Here is a 15,736-nt window from a genome sequence, read left to right on the forward strand (position 1 = left end):
GAAGTTTGGATCAATTTGTTTTAACCAAAACAAATGTTATTTATTTTATATGTTACTTTGGTTGATTATTATGACTAATGGACTAACTCTCTTATTTTTTGAGTTGTTTTTAGAAGAAGAGACTGATTTGTGTTGGTAATCAAACTTGCTCACTTCGCCAAAGTACCCGCTGGCAGAACATCCATATTTTACACGGTGTAAGGTCAAGGAAATTTCTATAGACTCTTCATTTCTTACTTGGACTACTAAGAGAACTCGTTCAAAAATGGATTCCACTATCAACACGGTTGCTTCGTCCGAAATGATCCCCACTTCATCTGTCGCGGCCAATCCTAGTGCCTCGGTAGCAATAGAATCACCCATGGAAGTCATTGCTCGTCTAGAGCGACAAATTGGTGAACTAAATCTTCTGGTAACTCAATACCAAGTTGCTTCTCAAAACTTACCACCCGATGCTCGCCCAAAAGGGCCCATGCCACATTCGTTTCCGACATCAAGTGAGCTCAATCAAGGAGATCATTTTACCACCTTTTCAACTCAGGATACTCCTCTTGTGTACACATTTACACCTCCAAAAGCTCCAATGGTAACACATAATGCATTGCCAGTGTACACTTATGTCGCTGCTCCACCTGTTACCAAGGCTCAGGAGTTTCACCGCCAAGATGTTAATCACTATGTTGAAATTGAAAATGATGCAAAATCAATTGATGCTGAAATAATGAATAGGAAGATGAAAAGCTTAGAGGATGATATGAGAGGTCTTCGTGGGTTTGATAGTAGCCAGAGTGTGAGATATGAAGAGTTGTGGACATTTCCCGAGGTTGAGCTTCCACCCGGTTACAAAATTCCAAAGTTTGAGAAGTTCAGTGGATCAGGAAATCCTTTCTTTCACTTGAAAATTTATTGTGAAAAGTTGATTGGCGTTGGAAACAACGAAGGGATAAGAATCAAGCTTTTCAATCAAAGTCTGACTGGAAAAGCCTTGGAGTGGTACTCAAAGCAAGATGTGACTAAATGGCATACTTGGGATGATCTAGCAAATGCTTTTGTAGATCACTATAAGTTTCATGTCGAAATCGCTCCTGATAGGATCTCTATTACCAAGCTAAAACCAAAGTCGACTGAATGCTTTCGAGAATACGCCATTTGTTGGAGGGAGGAAGCTGCTAGGGTGCACCCACCTATGGAGGAATCAGAAATGATCACATACTTCATTCAAGTTCAAGACTCAGAATACTATGAGCATATGGTGACAATGGGTGGAAAGACATTTGCAGAAGTTATCAAAGCTGGAGAAATGATTGAAGACGGTCTCAAGACTGGCCGAATAGCGAGTTACACCTCATCTCAGTTTGCTAACAGGGCCTATCAAACAGGTTCCTTTGGAAGTGGAAAGAAAAAGGAGAAAGAGGTTATGATGTTAACGACTCAAGGAGCTACCTCATATAACCGTCAACCACCTCCAGGCTATCTTGGTTCACAATACTATGTTTGCAACAATCAAGCAACATTTCGTCCTCCACGACCAATGCAAGATTATCGAAACAATGCACCTCGTCCTAATTTTGAGAAAAAGCCTCCCCGAGTCTTCACTCCATTGTGTGAGACACGGACTCAACTTTTTGAGAGATTGAAAGAGGCAGGGATACTACATCCAGTGGAAGCCAAGAATGTGAATACTTCAGCCGAGTGGTATGACCCAAATAAGCATTGTGCTTATCACTCAGGAGTTATTGGGCATGATACCGAGATGTGTATCACTCTGAAGTACAAAATTCAAGATCTAATTGACAACGAGGTGGTAAAACTTGCTCAAGCTCCACCGAATGTGAACACTAATCCACTACCTAAGCATAAAGAGTAGTTGTTGGCATAACCAGTTGAAAGAAGAAGCAAGTTTCCTGAAAGTCGCACTTTTGACGTCTTTTAGTCCCGCATTTGGAGTTTGTTGCTTTATTTCCATGTAATCGCATTTTATCGCCTTGTTTCCTTTGTAATCATTTGTTAGGATTTTATTTGCAAGCATCTTTCATCTGTAATGAACTACGTCTGACTTGAATTCTCAAGAATGAGATACGTAGGCGGCCTATGTCGGCTTCGGTCACCCCTTTATCCCTTTTTAATGTTTTCTTGTACTTGAATTACGTTCGACGTGAATTCTCAAGAATGAGATACGTAGGCGGCCCTCACTGGCTACGGTCGCGTTATCAAAAATATTTCAATTTCTCTTTATGTTGGAACTATGTTTGATCTGATTCCTGCTCAAAGGGATACGTAGGCGCAACACCGGCTCGGTCATATTCGCCATAAGATTTTCATTTCCCTTTATAATGAAAACTGGGGCAGAATTTTGAGAGGATCTTAAAATTCGTTGGAAGAGGAAATTTTTCCAACAAGTTTAAATTGAGGATTACTTCAAAGTTGCAACTGGGGCAGAATTTTTGAGATTCTCTCAAAAATTCAACTAAAAAACTACAGAAAGTCCAAAGGTTATGTCATGTTTTAAACCGGGGCAGAATTTTTGAGGAGGTCCTCAAAAATTCTACTAAACGACATTTCAAGACCGGACAAACTTGTAATCCAAAAGGCAGAGGAGCATCAGGATGGCAAGGCAAAGCCAACATGAATCAGTCTCTCAAAACTAAGAATTTTTCTTTGGATGCAGGAACTACAAAGTAACAAGGCATCATTGGACCCACAATGGCCTCGTCATAACTCAGATGATTTCTACTCTTACTCGTCTTCTAAGATTTCCCTTTCGCTTTATTGTGACTTACACATTCTCAATTTTATAGATGGAATAGCTTGGCATAATGACAAAGACCATAAGACGTTATCCAGACCAATATAAGCTGAAAAACTTCATCCTTAACTTATCTTTTGTTATATCATTTTCTTTGATAATTTTATTTTGCTACTAACTCACGACTGAGTTTTGCAGGTATCATTACCAGAGTTAAAGGCAAAGTTTCAAAAGATCTTCTGAAGTTTTGAATGATCAAATCAAATATTCACCAGAAGAGGGACATGAACCAATACTTTACAAAGATGTTATTATGAAGGATTCCTGACACCAAGGATCCAATCCAACAAGTTGACTCTTATCCTATATTTTATGTTGAAGAACTTTGTCCTTCATTTGTTTCAAATCCCTTGCCTTTTTATGGCAAATCTTACGTCTGCTTTAAATTCCGTTAAGTTTCAGGTTCGAACTACGCCAAACTTGATTTCTTGTTCTAGCAAGATACGTAAGCAATCCTATATAAGGATTCGGTATTCTAACTGTTTCAAACTACAAACCTCAGAGGAAATGGGGCATGTTTTTGAATCAGTCATCCTTCATTTTTTGCAAACTATTTCAGTTAAGAACCTTTGGACTGGAAAGATGGGCAACTTTTGAAATAATTCAAAGTTCTCAAAATCTCCGTCCAACTTCGAGTTTCAAAGATATCCTTTATCAAACCAGTCTTCTCTTTACAAGAGATTCCAGATTTGAAGTAGGGACTCACTTTATGTAACATCCCTAATCGACCATTATTGCCTTGTTTCAACGTTAAAAGTTCTCAAAGCATTATTCCAGAATTCTGCATTCTCTATGGTTATCAGATTGTCATGACATGTTCAAAAGTCTGGACATTTATCAATTTCTCTGTTCTTATCTAACAAATTTTCAATGAGCACATGAACAACAAAGTTTTAATCACAACAAGAGATGTTATCGGCTTTGCAAACTACTGGGAGCTAATCAAGTTACCATGTTATAACCATACTCCATATTCTGAGATTTGTTCTTTATCACAGGGTGTTATATCGGAGCGTCACTTCCTTCAACGTGACACGTTAAACTATTATTGGAGCGTCACTTCCTTCAACGTAATACATTAAACTATTATTGGAGCGTCACTTCCTTCAACGTGACATGTTAAATTGTTATTGGAGCGTCACTTCCTTCAACGTGACACATTATGTTATTGGAGTCCTTCAACGTGACACGTTAAATTGTTATTAAAGCGTCACTTCTTTCAACATGACATGTTATGTTATTGGAGTGACACTTCCTTCAACGTGACATGTTAAATTATTATTGGAGCGTCACTTCTTTCAATATGACACGTTAAATTATTATTGGAGTCACTTTCTTCATCGTAACACATTATATTATTGGAGCGTCACTTCCTTCAATGTGACATGTTAATTATTATTGGAGAGTCACTTCCTTCAATGTGACACGTTAACTTGGATCACTACTTCCTTCAGGAGCAATACACTTGAAATTGGATCGTCATCTCCTTCAGTATGACATATTAAACCAGTGGACTACGTCAAATAGGACGCAACACAACGTGGAACTTTTCTTAGCAGCGAACTGGGACATAGTCCAAAGAGGAATATCAAACTCTTAGGACACAAGTTGAGGAACGACTTCCACCACAATCAAACCACATCCCTATCCTAAGGTGTGTGGGTATTTTCTTGGGTTTAACAGTTTTAGTTTCGCCTTCGGTAAAATTTTCAACTCTCATTGGAGGTAAATTTTTAAATTCGATTGACAATACACCTAGAGCTTTGGAAGTTATGTCCATGTAAGTTCTTACATATGGGTGTGAAGGGCCCCAAATTCATAAGTGAGATGTTTGCAAGCCTATTTTCCATGCTCAATTAATTGATCACTTATCCTTAAGCTAAAGGTTAAATCCACATAAGAGATTTCCTTTTCAACCGATTAAGTTGAATTACAAGCAGTCTGATTCCCAAAGTTTAGGGATATGTAGACGAACTTGGTATTGAAAACTTGACTATACTCCAACAATTCTGTCATCACTCCGTTCTCAATCTTTTCGGTCTCTCCATACTTCGACACTGAAATAGCTTTTACATTCTTTCAAAATCGTGCGATAAATGAAGCGTCTTTCGAACTACTAGTGGCCTGAGTTCTCATGTAACCTGAGATAAGTAGGAAACTCAATACCAGGGTCCGGTCATGATTCCTCAAGGTCCTTACCATTCACCATTCCGAAGAGATGAATTAGTGGTCGGACAAAATTGGATTCGTCAATTTCGTTTGCCTCGGATCTCTTTCATCCATACCAGTCAAACGAGGGGCAGTTGTTGACACCCAATTTTGGCCCTCCACTATTAAATTAATTTTCAAGCTTCTTAAATTTCGAACAAATCGAAGTAATTGTTTTGGAAAAAATAAAAAAATACTTTTGAAATCATTTTCAAGGCAATTTTCCATATTTACTATAAAATATATCTCTATATACTTAAAATATATAGATTTATATAATTTTTCAATTTGAATAAATAGTTAGTAAATCGTTTTACCAAAAAAATAGAGTTCTAATTAAGTACGCATCTTATTTCCTTTAAAACTGATCACAATATAATAAAGATCTTTCTTTTCGAAACAATTATTTCGTGTTGTCGAAGTTAAGAAGCTTAAATAATTAATTAGATTCATAATTTATCTCATTTCCGTTTTATCGATTTTGAACTAAAATAATTCCAATTTGGTGAAAATGTGAATCAAGGGACCAATTCCCTCTTGAAATTTTCCTTCTTTTAAATTGGGACTCTAAACTTAGCAAAATCAGCAAATATTTGACCCATTTTGAAAGACCCAACCCATTTTCCCTTTAAACCCATGCTCTGTACTCTTTTTCCTCACCAACGCACATCTCCAGCGAATTCAACCAAAACGACCCAAAATGCGAGATTCAACCAAGAGGAAGAATCCAAAATGACGCCAAGGTTCCTTTTCCTTTTTTATCTTGTTTGTCACGTGGAGGGCACGAGCTCTTGTACCCGCGATACAGTCCAAACGTTCCCAGACGGTAATATTCATTCCAATTTCCTTTTTCCTTTTCCAATTTTGTTCAAAATAGTACGAATTCGTACACCCTCCAGCTCACCTAGCTATTCCTTTAAGATTTTTGAATTTGGGATTCTCCCACATCGGTTCTATCCCAGAAATTCCCCTCAAATCTCTCCTATAAAAAGCTCCTCCCTTTCACTGTTCAAGGGGGACGGTTTTTGAGGGCTGAATAATTGAGAGCACCTCCGAAAAGGTTTTGGGAGCTATTAGTTCATAGTTTAAGATTTTATCTACTCTCGACTATCCCAGTCACATTTTGGTGGTGAAGTTCGTTGCGTCCAAAAGCTCGAGTTCTAGCCGTTGCCCAGAACTAGGTAACTTTCGTGTCATCTTATTATTTTCGCCTAATTATATTTCTGTCATGTAGAATTTTCTTTGGTCGTTAGTTGCTTTAGTTTAGGAATTATTTCCCTTGTCTTGTATTCTTCGATTTAATTATGCCCCCAGTAGCTTAAATTTAATAGTTTCTTTTCTGCTGTGATTAGTAGTGTGAATATCAAGAGTCTTGTTCTTCTTTGGTCATCATTAATCTTCTTACGGTCCTTTGAATATCAAAACTTTTCATTCTATTTGGTTCATATTCTTACTGCCTATCAGATTGTGTTCATAAAGTTTGCTAAGGTTTCTCTTAATATGTGTATGACCCTCTTAGCTAGTTATCCTCCTCAGTTCATAGTTTGTTTAAGTTCTCATTTCCTATGTGTTTATGTTCCAATTGTTGTCGGCCTGCCGTGGTCCGAAATTGTCCATGCTTGATATGTTCTTGAGTTTAGTCGTTTAGATGTTGTATTAGTTATCATGTATGAGATTTAGTGTAAATTTCATGTACCTTACTTCGAGTATAACTGATGTTTGGTTTAAGAAGTGAAAGCATACTTAGTTTCATTTATTTTTTTTCATTTATCTTTCCAAATTTGAATTCTTAGTCCATGATTGTGTGCTTCCGTATAGCTTGGCTTGGTTTTCATGATTGTGTGCTTCTGAATAGCTTGGCTTGGTTTTCTTATTTAAGAGTTCAGATTGGGGGGGGGGGTGTTGTGAATGCATAGTTTTATGGTCATATAAGGTTTTGTTCCTCTATGTTCAACATGTCATTTTTAAAATCTAGGTCCAGCTTTTGGGATAGCCGATTAGTTTCTTTGTTTAGCTTAATCTTGAAAGCCATTTTCTGATTGTTCTGATTTGTTTGTTGCTTACTCTTTGGGTTTAGTCCTTCTAAGTAATGCTATTGATTTGCATTTGTTTAATTATTTTGTGTAGTTAAGATTAATTCCTTTTCTTTGTTAATTTATGCAGTAGTTAAGTTTGACCATATATTAGTATAATTAACTTCTCCTTTCCAGTTCACATTTATTGCATTTTGAGAGGAGGTTTCTCTTTTGAACTTTCTAATCTTTTATCCCTTTATTTATTGGTGCATGAACACTCTTCCATTGAGTACACTTGGACTCCCCATTCTCTTGCATTCGATCCTCTTCGAGTCATCCTCCGTCAAAGTCGTGAAAAGGAAGCTAATATTTTGGCCAATTTGGTCAAAGTAAAGCAGATTTGCAGCAGTCCTAAAGGACTAAAATTTGAGTATTTTGGACTTAAAAGCTTGGTAAATGACAGCAGCAGCAGTAGCCTTGAAAAGGCTGAAATTTGATAATTTTGGATTCTCGAAAGTCCACTAAGTGCAGCAGATTTGCAGCAGCCTCGAAGGGCTGGAAATAGCATTTTTCGGACTTAAAAAAAGGGGTTCAAAAACAGCTCCAGCAGCAACAAGTGGACTTAAAGTTGTCCCAATTCTATTCACACTTTGTCTCCATCATATTGTGATTTTGTGATATTTGTTTTTAACTTCTAACATTTATTTTATCTAACTTAGATGAATCCTTGGAAGTTTTTAAGTAACTCTTCTATTTTGTTAGTTGTTTATTTTAAGTATTTAAATTTTCAAAACTCTTTCAAGTTAGGCAACTTAAGCTCTTAGACTAACTTGAGAATTGTCGATATTCTTTCATAGTTAGTAATTAGCTTTGAATCCATGTTTATGAGTCTAAATTAACTATTTAGTTCAAATTTTGACTAGGATAGAGTTGTTAAGTTTTCTTAAACTAAAATTAATTCTCTTTTAAAAATAACTTAAGACTTTGTATGAATGACTTAAGGATTTTCTATATCCTTTCATAGTTGTTAAACAAGGTCCCTTGATCCATGTTGGCGGGTTTTGAATTAATTGTATGATTTGAAACTTGACTATGGATAAAAGTTTCAAGTTAGGATTATTTTTTGAGATTTTTACAAGCATCAAAAGATTTTTTATCTAAGTTTCAAACAAGATTTTTTTATAAGTAATTCTTTTATTTTTATAAAATTAGCCGAACTTTTAAATCCGTCGGTCAATCGCGTGTTAGAGGATTCTCTAAAATGCCTAAACCCTTCCCTAGAGAATTAATTGAACCCTTACCCGACTATGGTTTATTCAAATGTTTTCTTTTAAAAATTATCCTTTTTAAATGGTTTTCTTAATTTTTCCTAAAAAAAATTAAGTGGCGACTTCCAAATTATAATTTTTTCCAAAACTTAACAAAAATTGCCAAAGTTGCGAAATGGCTTCGAAACCCTTAGTTTTCGAAATCGGGTCGTAACAACCCTAAACCCTAAACACTAAACCTAAACCCTAAACCTTAGATCCAAACTCTAAACCCTAAATCCTAAATCGTAAATCCTAAACTCTAAACCCTAACCCCTAAACCCTAAACCCTAAACCCTAAATCCTAAACTCAAAACCCAAAACCCTAAACCCTAAACACTAAATTCTAAACTCTAAGCCCTAAACCCTTAACCCTAAGCCCTAAATCCTAAACTCAAAACCCTAAACCCTAACCCTAAATAATAAACACTAAACCTAAACAGTAAATTCAAACCTCTAACCCATAACCCTAAATCCTAAACCCCAATCCTTGAACCTAAACCCTAAACCCTACATCCAAACTTTAAACGCTAAACCCTAAACCGTAAATCCTAAAGTAGAAGCCCTAAACCTTTCACCCTAAACTCAAAACCCTAACCCTTAACCCTAAATCCTAAACCCCAAACCCTAAACCTAAACCCTAAATCCTAGATCCAAACTCTAAACCCTGAACCCTAAACCGTAAATCCTAAAGTCTAAGACCTAAACCCTTAACCCTAAACCCAAACCCTAAACATTAAACCCTAAACCCTAACCCTAACCCTAACCCTCAATCCTAAAACATAAACCCTAAACCCTTTACCCCAAACCCTAAACTCTAAACTCTAAACCCTAAACCATAAACCTTCAACCCTAAACCATAAACTCTAAACCCTAAGTCCTAAACCCTAAACCTTAAACCCAATCCCTAAACCCTAAGCCCTAAACCCTAAACCCTAAACCCTAAACCGAGAATGCTAAACCCTAAACCCTAAATCCAAACTCTAAACTCTAAACCCTAGACCCTAAATCCTAAACTCTAAAGCATAAACCCTATACCCTAAACCTTAAATCCTATACTGAAAACTCTAAACCCTAACCCTAAATCATAAACCTTAAACCTAAATCCTACACCCTAAATTCAAGCTGTAAACCCAAAACCATAAATCTTAAATACTATACCCTAAACCCTAAACCCTAAATCCTAAACTCAAAACCCTAAATCCTAACCCTAAGTCCTAAACCTAAACCTTGCACACTAAATTCAGACTCTAAACCGTAAACCGTAAATCTTAAATGCTAATGTCTAAACCCTAAACCCTAAATCCTCAATCCTAATCAAAACCCTAAAACTAAACCCTAAATTCGTAACACTAAACCCTAAACCCTAACCCTAACCCTAACCCTTAACCCTAAACACTAAACCCTAAACCTAAACCCTAAACCCTAAATCCTAAACTTTAAACCCAACACCCTATACACTTAACCATAAACCCTAAACTCTAATCTCTAAACCCTAAATCCTAACCTCTAAACTCTTAACCCTAAACTTGAAACCCTAAACCCTAAACCCCATACCCCATACCCCATACCCTAAACCCCATACCCCATACCCTAAACCATTAAACCATGAACCCTAAACCCTAAATCCTACAACCTAAATCCTAAACCCTAAAGAAAACCTAAATCCTAAATCCTAAACCCTAAACCCTAAACCCTAAACCAAAAACCCTAAACCGTACACTCTAAACAAGTAAACCTTTAACCTAAACCCTAAACTCTAAACCCTAAATCCTAAACTCTAAACCCTAAATCTATAACCTAAATCCTAAGCTCAAAATTTTAAACCCTAATACCTAAACAGTAAACCCTATATCTAAACCCTAAATTCTAAACCCTAAACCCTAAATCTTAAACATTAAACCCTAAACCAAAAACCCAAAAGACTAAATCCTAAATCCTAAACTCAAAACCCTAAAGCCTAACCCTAAATCATAAACCCTAAAACCTAAACCTAAACTCTAAATGCTATATCCAAACTCTAAACCCTAAACCCTAACCGTAAATCCTAAACTTTAAACACTAATCCCTAAACCCTAAACCCTAAATGCAATCCCTAATCCCTAAACCCAAAAGCTTTAATCTATATCCTAAACCCTAAATCCTAAACCTTTAACCTAAACACTAAACCCTAAACCCAAAATCCTAAACTATAAACCATAAACCCTTATCCCTAAACCCTTAACCCTTAACCCTAAACCCTAAACCCTAAACCCTAAACCCTAAACCCTAAACCCTAAACCCTAAACCCTAAACCCTAAACCCTAAACCCTAAACCCTAAACCCTAAATCAAAACTCTAAACCCTAAACCCTAAACCCCAAATCCTAAACTCTAAACCATAAACCCTAAATCCTAAACTCATAACCTTAGACCCTAACCCTAAACCCTAAACCCAACCCTATAGCCTAAATTCAAAGCCATGAACCCTAACCCTAAACCCTAAACCCTAAACCCTAAACCCTAAACCCTAAACCCTAAACCCTAAACCCTAAACCCTAAACCCTAAACCCTAAACCCTAAACCCTAAACCCTAAACCCTAAACCTAAACACTAAATCCTAAACTCTAAACCCTAAACCCTAACCTAAAGCCTAAACCCTAAATCCTAAACATAAAACCCTAAACCCTAAACCCGAAATCCAAACTCTAAACCCTAAAGCCTAAATCCTAAACTCTAAACCCTAAACCCTAAACCCTAAATCCTAAATCCTCAATCCTAAACTCAAAACCCTTAATCCTAACCCTAAATCATAAAGCCTAAACCGTAAACATAAACCCTAAACCTTAAATCCAAACTCTAAACCCTAAACCCTAAATCCTAAATCCTAAACTCTAAACCTTAATCCATAAACCCTAAACCCTAAATCCTAAACTCAAAACCTAAAACCCTAAACCCTAAATCCTAAACCCTTAACCCTACATGCTAAAATCAAAACCCTAAACCCTAACCCCAAATCATAAACCATAAATTCTAAATCCTAAACTCAAAACCCTAAACCCTAAACCTGAACCCTGCATAATAAATTTAGACTCTAAACCCTAAATTGTAAACCGTAAATCTTAAATACTAAACTTTAAACCATAAATCATAAATCCTAACTCAAAACCCTATATCCTAACCCTAAACCCTAAACCCTAAACCCCTAACCCCTAAACCCTAAACCCTAAACCCTAAACCCTAAACCCTAAACCCTAAACCCTAAACCCTAAACCCTAAACCCTAAACCCTAAACCCTAAACCCTAAACCCTAAACCCTAAACCCTAAACCCTAAACCCTAAACCCTAAACCTAAATCCTAAACTCTAAACCCAAAACCCTATACGCTTAACCATAAACCCTAAACCCTAATCTCTAAACCCTAAACCCTAACCTCTCAACAATAAAACCTAAACTTTAAACCCTAAACCCTTAAAACATGAACCCTAGTTCCTAAACCCTAAAACCTAAACCCTAAACCCTAAACCTTAAACCCTAAACCCAAAATCCTTAACCCTAAACCTTAAACCTTAAACCCTAAACCCTAAACCCTAAACACTAAACCCTAAACCTTAAACTCTAAATCTTAAATTCTACCTAAACCCTAAAACTAAACCCTAAACTCGTAACACTAAACCCTAAAACCTAACCCTAACCCTAAACCCTAAACCCTAAACCCTAACCTTAATGCTAAACCCTAAACACTAAACCCTATATCCTAAATTCAAAACCCTAAACCCTAAACCCTAAAACTAAACCCTAAACTCGTAACACTAAACCCTAAAACCTAACCCTAACCCTAAACCCTAAACCCTAAACCCTAACCTTAATGCTAAACCCTAAACACTAAACCCTATATCCTAAATTCAAAACCCTAAACCCTAAACCCTAAAACTAAACCCTAAACTCGTAACACTAAACCCTAAAACCTAACCCAAACCCTAAACCCTAAACCCTAAACCCTAACCTTAATGCTAAACCCTAAACACTAAACCCTATATCCTAAATTCAAAACCCTAAACCCTAAACCCTAAAACTAATCGCTAAACTCATCACCTCCTCATTTTATGAATTTTTTCTCTCTCTAGAAGCTCTCAAGGAATTAGCTATTTTGGCTAATTGTTCTAAGATTTCAATCCATCGAAATGGCTGGGAAATCATCGGTAGATCTGTTTAGGCCGCCAAATCTAGGGAATACGGTGTGAAATGAAAATAAACATGATCCACAATTTGAATCATCCTCAGAATCAGCCACAACTCCTCGCAGGTGAGGGAAGAGGCGATTGATACTGCGCCAGAAGGGGAGTTAGGTGGGAATCGCACAAACATCTCCACGGTATCGTCGAGGTATAATCCAGGTGAAAGTATTGGTGATGATGGTTCTTCATCCCAAGATATACATAATAGTCAAAAATCTCAAGATTCTACCACTCCAACTGCGAGAAACCCTCCGACAACGTCTGTAAAATTTGTAGGTGAATCGTCCCATTTGCGCCCTCAAATTCGAAGTCCTTCAGAGGAAATTCGAGCTGAAATTCTTACTGGGGATTATTCCCCAGCTCAAGGAGAACATCATACAAAAAATCGAGTAATTTTGATGGCGGAAACAACGGCGAAACTGTTTCAGGCGACTCCGCCGGAGCTCCGATGACAAATTATGACCAAGATCAACGGGCTGGTACGGGCAGGGAGATTACTCAACAGCAGTACTCTCAACAACTGCCTAATACTATGAATTATACTAAGGAAGGTAATCTTGGGTTGAATCCAAGTTCTTCATAAATGTTTTCCCCTGTGCAGGTGATAGAACAGGTCCAAATTCAAGCTAAGGATGGATTGCAACAAAGTCATGTTGTAGTGACTAATTCTTCAGTATCATAAAAGAAAAATGGTGAGTCGACTAAGGCTGATCATCAAGGCAAGGTACAGGGCAATGTTACAGGTAATCATCCTAATTCTAAATCCACTCTTAATGCTCATGATCCTGTCAATATTGGTCCTGTCAAAACTGCTCAATTGTATGCTAATATGCCCCATAGAACTGATAAAGATAAAACTAAAGTTTGGGTGCCTAAAGATGATAATTCTAGTAAAGAAAGGAAGGATCATGATGATGGGTTGAAGTCTCATAATATTGATGATCAAAGCAAATTGGCTTACCAATCTAATTTTCCTAGAATTTCTAGTAATTTTGAAAAAATGGTTCACAAGCCCAATCCCCCGCCTAGTCGTATTGATCAACAATTTGTGAATCCTTTTACATATGCACAAAAGGAGCAGGTGTCTGAACCTGCTCCTTATACGGTTGTTCCAACTTATACTGATAGGCTTAGGCATAATCAAGCCAAGTGTGAGGTTCCTATTAAGTTGACCACTACTGAAATCACTACAAAACAGGGCTTACATGTTGTTTTGTGGGTGAAAGATGAAGTTATTAAGGATCTTGTTGTTGCTTGTAAGTATACTTTGATTGGGAAATTTAGTAATACTATGCCGAATGTGGAAATTATTAGGAAGAACTTCATTATCCAAGCACAACTTTCAGGGGGAGTGAAAATTGCTCATTTTAATTCTAGACATGTCTATATAGATCTTGATAATGAATTGGACTATAACATGGTTTAGACTAAACAAAGGATGAGTATTGCTGGTCAGGTGATGAGAATTGAAGCCTAGACTCCAAATTTTAAACCTGCAGAAGAAACTCCTTTGGTTCCTATCTGGATATCTTTATCGGACTTACCTTGGCATTGCTACAATAAGGAATTTGTCAGTGGTTTACTCTCTCCTATTGGGAAAGTTTTGTACCTAGATTCTACATCCATTAAGAAAACTAGGGGTAGTCAAGCTAGAGTTAAGGTTCAAGTTGACCTTACTTGGACTAAACAAAGGATGAGTATAGCTGGACAGGTGATGAGAATTCAAGCTTGGACTCCTAATTTCAAACCTTCTGAAGAGACTCCTTTGGTCCCTATATGGATCTCATTGCCTGAATTACCTTGGCATTGTTATAACAAGGAATTTGTCACTGGTTTATTATCTCCTATTGGGAAAGTTTTGTACCTAGACTCTGCATCCATTAAGAAAACTAGGGGTAGTCAAGCTAGAGTTAAGGTTCAAGTTGACCTTACTCAAGAGAGACCTACTCAGGTTTGGATGGGGTATATAGGTGAGGATATCACTGATGGTAGGTGGCAGAAAATTGAGTATGATAATATTCCTAAGTACTATTTCTACTGTAAGCATCAAGGGTGAAACGACCCCATAAATGCCCGAAAATGTGCTTCGGAAACACCTATAATTGTAATTTCCATATATCTCAAAATCCGTTTCGTTTTTCTAAAATCCGACTTCATATTCTTGTTTAGGGGGTCAAATTGAGTGGGAAATGGGTCTAACCCAAATTTTAGAGCAACCGTATCAAAATCCGAAATTTCCAAGTGAAGCCTTTTCGAGGGTCTACTTTGGAGTGTCATATCTCCTAGCACACAAATTATTTGGGTGGCCAATAATATATCCATGGAAAGCCCTTTGAGTTAGCTACCTAACGCACTTCGTCTCACCTCATTCGGAGTTCGGACGAAGAAGTTATGCCCATTTTCGTAAAATCTGTTCGGCAGGAAAAGGCAATTTCCAGTAGGCGTGGTTACTGTTCACCCGCCTCATTTTTTTTTCTAAGTGTTGGACCATTCTTCCAAAGGACATATATTATTTCCTAGATACCATTAGTTCAATTCCCATCCCTAAAACATTTCCCTCTCTACAATCCTCCATTAAGAAGAAGAAGAAGTGGGAGCTAGGGCTTTGGATTCAAGGCTTTCTTCATCAAATTTCGTGGGAGATCATAACAAAGGTATGGTGGTCTTGATCCTTGTCTAAATTTCCATTCAAGGAGCCAAGTCCAAAGTAATTTCAAAGTATGAAAAATCTTGGGTTTCACTCAATCTCATGGGTTCTTCCACCAAATGGTTTTAAAAGGTTTCTAATGGCACTTTATGGTTATATTGTTGTTGTATTGACGATTTAAGATGAAAATACTACATGGACCCATGATCTCCTTAAATCTCTAGGTTTGGCTTATGAAGTGGGTTTTATGAAAATGCTTGGGTATTGATGGAATTGTACTTAGATTGAATTGTATTATTGATTCCTATTGTTATCTATATCTATTGTTGGTGGATTGTTGGTGTATGGATGAGTTGAGAATTATGGTCTTGTAGGCAAGTCATGGGTAAATTCTCTTGTGATGTTAGAATTGTTGAGAATTGGATAATGGTGATTATGGCTTTGGAGAATGGTAAGTTGACCTACTTTCATGCTATATATATAATTGTTATTGATTGGTTTGATCCACCTTTGGTGGAGGTGGTTATTTGTCGTATT

General features: G+C 37.0%; 1 protein-coding gene across 1 annotated transcript; it reads left to right on the forward strand.

Annotated features, from left to right (window-relative positions):
- The first annotated feature begins 265 nt into the window (after nucleotides 1-265).
- Nucleotides 266-1,867, forward strand: LOC107058237 (uncharacterized). Its single transcript, XM_015303712.1, has one exon. The coding sequence runs from the start codon at nucleotides 266-268 to the stop codon at nucleotides 1,865-1,867; it is 1,602 nt and encodes a 533-aa protein (XP_015159198.1).
- Nucleotides 1,868-15,736: the final 13,869 nt, after the last annotated feature.

The sequence above is a fragment of the Solanum tuberosum genome, unplaced genomic scaffold, assembly GCF_000226075.1.
Source record: "Solanum tuberosum cultivar DM 1-3 516 R44 unplaced genomic scaffold, SolTub_3.0 scf00002, whole genome shotgun sequence".
Lineage (NCBI taxonomy): Eukaryota > Viridiplantae > Streptophyta > Magnoliopsida > Solanales > Solanaceae > Solanum > Solanum tuberosum.

Bases quoted from the DNA above. Each gene is read 5' to 3' on its own strand.
- LOC107058237 (XM_015303712.1), top strand. From the start codon at position 266: ATGGATTCCACTATCAACACGGTTGCTTCGTCCGAAATGATCCCCACT.